The 7508-nt window shown below is 24.3% G+C and overlaps 1 protein-coding gene across 1 annotated transcript; it reads right to left on the bottom strand.

Annotated features, from left to right (window-relative positions):
* Positions 1-6069: 6069 nt before the first annotated feature.
* On the bottom strand, positions 6070-7303 carry LOC145842977 (peroxisomal leader peptide-processing protease-like). The gene has a single exon (XM_082950448.1). It carries the CDS (start codon positions 7174-7176, stop codon positions 6070-6072), a length of 1107 nt encoding a protein of 368 aa, XP_082806574.1. The 5' UTR covers positions 7177-7303.
* Positions 7304-7508: the final 205 nt, after the last annotated feature.

Here is a 7508-nt window from a genome sequence, read left to right as displayed (position 1 = left end):
TATTTTAATAATCCGTATACATCTTAAAAAACCAAAAATTATTTTGTTCTTGTAGAAAGGCATAATACAGCTTAAAATATAAATTTAGTGCTTAAGCTTTAAAACGTGATTAACCTTTTTTAGACTACCATCAATAAACCAGCTAAATAATGTTTCTTTTAAATTTCAAAAACATATTAATTATATAACTTTTATAACTGCACAATGATTTTTTTTTTTGTATTTTAGTTCGATATAATCTTTTTTGTTTTGTTTTTTTTCGTTACAATAAAAACTTTGAAAATAAAACAAAAGGATCAAGTCTATATTTTCACTTGCAGGTAAATTGTGAGAGTTGTAAAATAGAAACAAAATATAACCATGAAAGTTGCAAACCAATAATTCATTACTCTCTTATTTAATTAGTAAGTTTAGTCATCAAACTAATGTTTTTTTTTTATTTGAAACCAATCATTTTAAAATTTTCACTTTTGACTGTACTTTTATCAATTTTCCAATTTTTTTTTTTACTCATTTAATATTTTCGTAATTTTGGTTGATAGTTTTACTAATAAGAAAACATGTACAAACGTATCAACAGGACTTTATTAATTTGCGATCTTTTCATGTTCAAATAGGAAGTTTTATATGTGTATAATACAAAAACAGCCAAAGGTCAAAATGAATTAGAAAGTTCACAATCAGTACAAACATTTAACGTCTTATCTTAGCCTTTTAGCTTACACACCGTTTTAAGCTTTAATGATTTTCTCTTTAATTATTTAAATTCTCTGTTTTCTTTAAAATCTTTAAATTTTCTTAAAAAATAGTTTTACATAATGACAATAAGAGTAATAAATTATTAAGATGTTACTAACAAACATACTTAAGTCCGAAAAAATCATACTTTTTTCATAAATTGTAATTTATACTGTTATTTTAACTGATATTACTTTTTAAAAACTTAATGAAATACATTTTTTAACCAGAGGACACTAAAAAAATAGATTGTAAAAATTAACTTTAAGATACTTTAGGTAAAATTGTTTAAAAAAATTCTCTTAAAAACAAAAAAAAAGGAAGAAGAATTTTGTACAAAAAAGGCAACATACCAATTAAACAAAATAATTTCTGATTATAAGTTTAGACATAAAAGGAACACAGTTTATGTAATAGTTCTAGTTTTCTTACATTTCATTTTCTTCCTTTTTATTTTCATACTTGACTTCTAAACCTAGTTTGAATTAACAATAAACCAGCTCAAATTTACATTTAACATTATCAGTTTTAGTATAAGCTTTTAGATAACTTTTCAATATGCTTTTATAATTGTAATTATCAAAAGCTGTTTGTTTCTTTTTATCGTCACAAGCTGTCAAAAATTTATAAGTGATAACGAATAAATTCAATTCAAATACTTTTTAAATGCATTTCTAAATACTGGCTTTTATTTAAGATTTTTTCACATACTTAAAATTTGTAGAATACATCATTGTGTTTATGGTGTGCACAAAACCCATGTAGGGGTGCACGAAATCAATTCTAAAACTTACTGAAAAATAAAATAAAGAGTCGTAGATACATTTCAATGGGAAATTCTAAACTCACCTTAGATATTCTGGGGTTTAAAAATAAAAAAAGGGTAGTTTTGAGCTTGAGTGAATTTTTTTTTAGTTTAGTGTACAGAGGTTTTAGTTACCGTGAGGATCACTGAAAATCATAAACCTAAAATTGTTCCAATTTGTTGCTAATTAAGCAACTATCGTAGTCTTTAAATGATAGATCTGTTTTTTCTAACTAACTTCTTTATTTTTGCTTATAGAAAAGCATTAGGATGTATTATACTGTTCTTCAGATAAACTTGACTTCTCGTTTTATATAACTTTTGTTATTTAACAACAAAGTAGTTTTTTAGTTAGTATTATTCTAACAACTAGTGAAAATTTGTAAGGTTCGGTTTTAAATAATTTATTTTATGCTCATAATAAGAACTTTGTTAATATTTATGTTTTTATACATTTAGTTATAAATTAAACATATACAGTTTTCAATTTGACATATAAAAAGGTAGATCAATGATACTTGTTATGATTAAGTTTGTTGTAATACAATTTTTGACCAAATAATACTTAAATTTAGACTACTTTGTAACTGACAACCCACTTTTGGGGTAAAAAATTGTACTGAAAAAGTTTTGATAAAAAAGCACGGTTATAAAAATAATATAACTATAAAACACATTACACTACTTTCTTCTAATAAATGTAAAATTGTAACAGTAACAAAAACTAAATATCTTATTTATAGAATTTGTAAAGTGTTTCAGATGTTGGAAGAAAAACATTTTAGTTAAAATTTTAACTAGTTTTAAACCAAGTTTTTACTTTTACCTAAAAATCATTTTAACGTTATACAACACCACAAAAGCAAGGGGTTGACTCAATATATTATTATTATTGATATATTTAGAACTTTTAATTTAACAAGAACGTTTCAATTACTAAGCAGTTACTTATAAACACACTCTAATCTTATAATACAAATTTGAAATTTTATCCTCCAAAGTAAAAAAAAACTTGTTTAAAAATTTACACTTTAAAGTTGTATTAAGTATATAACTTAATATATTCTTAATTGACATTATATGTTACGGATACATAAGTAATATCTTCATCTAGCGTCACTATTGCGCGAGTTACATTATTTTCACAATTTAATTAATACATTCTTTCAAGAGATATCGTTTATGTTTATTTGTTATGGAGTAATTTTTCGACTGATAAGAAAACAAAATTTTTCTTCAAGGTGAAATGCTTTTATGCATTTAAATTGTTTTTTATATTTACAAAAACATGTAAATATAAACACACATATATTTAGGCTATGAAAGGAAATACATAACTTATTAGTATAACACAACGATAAAACATATTATTACTAACTTTATAAGTAGATTATAAAATCAGAAATTAAAACTAAAACTAAAAAAAAATACCTACACTGTTTTTAATAAGTCTAGGTACATTATATGGACAATAAACTTGCAATAATATTAATGAATTAATTAATAAACTTCTCAATTCAAAATTATAATTTAAATAAATGTATTAGTTTTTTTCAACATTTTAATACTTAATAAGTGTACGTGGTGTACGACTCGATAACCGAAAGGTTTTTTGTACACAAGGTCCTTAGACGAAACTTTTTGGGCGTATTTTTTATCGTTCAATAAAAAATTTATATATAATAAACAGCGTAACCTTTTTATATATATTATGTGTATAAAAAATATTCCCCAGTTTACAAAAATAAGTTTATATTTTTTTGAACGGTAAAAGAGAAGCACTCAAAAAGTTTGTTCTAAGGACCTGGTGTAAGAAAGAACATTTCGGTTCTCGAGAATCGAGATTAACTCGGTTGTCGAGATTAGATATTGTTATCGATTTATGTGTGATAAGAATTAAATTAAAACTTAAATCTTTATTTTATTTTTAATCCTGTATAAATGTTTTTGCACCATACGTTCCAGTTTTTAAAATTTGGTTACTATGCCAATTTTTTTATTAAATGTACTACACACAGGGTTACCAAAGGATTTCGGTATTTTCCAGGTTTTCTGAACTTCTTCCAGGTTTTTAAAAACAAGTTTTTTAATCCATTTTTTTCAATATAAAAATAAACTTAGATTAAGAAAAACTTTCGTAAATAGTATAATGATTTTTAAAAAGACACTGCAAAACTACTTTAAATATGTTTTCGAATGATTTTGAATTATAAATGATACAAAAAAAGTATCTTTCTTATAGGTTTTTTTTTATCTAATCGAAATTTTGTTACTCTACATGTAAAAAACAGTTTAAAATTCCAGGTTTTTTGTGAATTTTGTTCAAAACTCTCAAGTTTTTTTTCAAAATTTCTAAATTCTAGGATTTTTCCGGATTAAAACTTTTTCGGCAGTCTTGTAAACATATTTCTAGTTGTAAAAAATTGAGGTATACACTGTTTCAGCTGCTTTTAGTGATCAATTTTGAAACTATACAATAAAAGCTTGATTCTTATGGCCCAAGATTATTAACATTTTTGTAGTTGAAGTTTCTTAAAACAACCTAATCTTAAAAGTTTGATTGCTAAAACAAAGTAATCAAAACCGTTTTTTTTTCAGTGTTTTTTATTATATACTTTAGTGTTAAGTCATAGCTTTTAGTTTATGTTAAATAAAATTATCTCCATCTGATCACATGAAAATGTAAAAAAAAAAAAGATTAGCTTAAATAATGTTGAAAATACTGAACATTTATATACTAAACAAAAGTGTGAATATAAAAAAAATCCTAAATTATTAAGTCTTAAGACAAACTCTTAAAGAATATTTAGACAGCGTTAAAACAGATCATTTGATAGTTGCTCAGTATCCAGTGTTTTGAAAACTTTAATGATGACTTAAAAACTGACTAATTTAAATAAAATAACTTGAACTTAGATTATTCAAAACAATATCGCTTATATTCTATATTTTGCTTATTGCGAACGATTTTATTTTGTTTAAATTGCACAAAGAACAATCAGTTTTTTTTGAAATACTAAATAAGTCTATTTCTTCTAATTTTTATTGAACGTTTTTTACAACAGTATGTATGATCCCTTTTGCATATATTTAGTATGTAAGACGTTATATACTATTGTTTAACTTAGTATGTCTTACATCATTAAAAAAAACTTCAAGATCTAATATAGTTGTTGCAAAACGTCTATAGAAATAAATATTATTTTTTAGTTTTTACAGCAATTTAATACTATTTTTGAATATAAAAATTATTTCAAATAAATATTTTTAATATATTCTAATATACAAGTAAAACTTAATTTTCCAGAAAAGTACAAAATAAAAAAAAAAAAAGCAAAAATATTTTGTTTAATATTTATTATACAGCATTAAATTAAACTATAAAATCAGTGACAAAGGGAACTAATTGTAGGTCAAAATTTAAATTTTATAAGCTTTTTGTTTTCTTACGTGGACTGTGCTTATTTCATTGAAAAAACTGATCAACGAAATGGCGAGAATGTTGAAACCTTAATATTAATTTCAAACTTTTAAGATTTTTTGATACTTTCAAATTTTAAATTAGTATACCGAAAATGTGTGAGTAAACTTAGAAGTTTAAATTACTAGCAATTAATCAAGTACTTATATGTTCCAAAAAGCTTATTTAAATATACAATAACATTTTAAACTCTATTTTTTCTAAGATTTACTGCAAAAAATTTTTAATCCACAGTTATACAAGATATTAACACAATTTAATTATTTTAAAGCATTAAAATAAAGCTTTTACTGTTTATCTAATAACTGGTTCTAAACACAAAAATACATGATAAGATTGTAAGTTTAACTAAATTGAAAATCTACACTATATTTTAAATTTTACATAGTATTACACATAGTTATTTTTTTTTCGTGATTTGAAATTAAAAAAACTTTAAGTATGTGTTAAAATCAAAAAATGTTTACTTATTCTCTATGACTTTAAAGTATGATTAAATGTATTTTATTTTAAACTTTTTAGAGCTTTATTTATTATATTTTAATAATAAACACTCTAGAAAAAAATTTTGAATGTATTCTTTTAATTCTATTATAATTTTTTTAATAAAAATAATTTAACGTTGAATATACAATTACCTTGTAATGTATCAGTTACTAAACCCAATTTCAGCTAATTGAAACATCTTAAAAAAATACTAAAATTATAGCAAACGTATTCATGATTGGAATAAAATAAGTAAAAACATAAAAAATAAATCAACTAAGTACATAAACATTTGTTAAAACAAACTATTTAAAAAAGCATAAATATATATTTAAATTACCTTATACGTATAAAACTTTGATAAAAACTCTTTAAGCAATGATTAAAAATATAAAATAATTTCGAAGTTATATTGCAATTGTGACAAAGTTTTAGAGGAATGTTTACAAAATTATGTATAACTGAATAAATTATTGCAAAACCTAAATTAAAAAAAAAGTCAAAACTTAAAAAAAATATTAAAACCATTGTTAACACACATCTGTTTTAAGTCACCAAATTACAACTTACTAAGAACACTAGCATTAAACATTTTCCAAGTCTGTTCAAAGTTGTAATCAAAACTAATTTCATCAAGTGTAATTATCCATTTACTTTGACCGAAAAGTAGCTGTTGAATTGCAGGCATGAAAAGCTGAGATGGCAAAACAAAGCTTATATCCGGATACAGAATGACTTTTTCATCTTGAACTTCATCTATGTTACAAACGATTATACCGAGAAAAGTTGGCTTTTCCTGTAAGTACAGAGCTCCGCCACTTATACCTTTTACTACATTACAGGTCGTATGAACTAAACCAGCCATGCTTTTAGCTTTAGTATTTGTGCTATCAAACTTGACAACTTTAGAAATTATACCACAAGAAACAAAGGGAGGAACATATCTGTCAAAAAAAGCATGACCTTTAGCGTTTACTTTGTCACAAATAAAATAATTTGAGGAATAGTTAATCATAAATGTATTACTTTCAATATTTTTGAACCATGGAGAATAGGAGGATAGAATATATTTCCCTTTGGTTACAGGTAGCCTGAAATGCAATACTGCTAAATCAAAGTACTTACTTTTAGACTTGTAAATAACAGTAGCAACAGAAGATATGACTGTATTGTTTTCAGATGTAAAAAAACATCCTAAAGTTTTGTCTAAATCAGTGTTTATAACAACATGATTACACGTAACAACATAAATAATACTTTGGTTTTCATCAAACTTTATGCCACAAACAACACCAGTACCTAAAGTCGAGCCTGTTTTTATTTTTACTACCATTGGTCCAGTTTCTCTTACACTAGGGCTTAAATTATTGTACAAAGACTGTTTTTTACTTAAACTATTTACATTTATTTCTGCATCTAAACACTTAAAAACTTCATATCCAGTACATCCTATAGAAAAACCACTTAGTTGTCCCGACTCAACATAGAGTGGGGAAATTACTATGCCGAAAAATTCCTTGTCTTTATAAATCAAACCACCTTCAGAACCTGGTAAACACCTAGCATCAGTGACAATCAAAGCGTTATCAATTAAGTTACTCACAATGCCTTTGCTACAACAACCTTGAAACACTTTAGTATGGTCAGATCCAAATGGAAAAGACATTGTTTTTACAGTTTTACCAGTGTACAAATTATTACTTAAACTTTTTGAACTACCAAAACTAAAGGAATCTAAACTACAGCTTTCAGCAGTTAATTTAATGATAACAAACCAACAAAAAAATCTAAGATACGATTCATCAAAACAGCTATTTTTTTGATCATCCAACATACTCATGTTTTCTTTAAGAATATTCTCTAGTCTCAAACTCTTAAATAAAATTGAAAAATCATTGTAAACAACCATACTAGATATTAGTTTAGATTTGTTTTTATTATCTTCTTGATTTAGTGTTGTGATACTAGTTTTGAGTCGTAGTAAATTGGCAGGTAAAC

The sequence above is a fragment of the Thalia democratica genome, chromosome 8 (assembly GCF_965202585.1).
Source record: "Thalia democratica chromosome 8, ktThaDemo2.hap1.1, whole genome shotgun sequence".
Lineage (NCBI taxonomy): Eukaryota > Metazoa > Chordata > Thaliacea > Salpida > Salpidae > Thalia > Thalia democratica.
The sequence above is the reverse complement of the archived record's forward strand: the minus strand, read 5'-3'. Positions and strand labels throughout refer to the sequence as shown.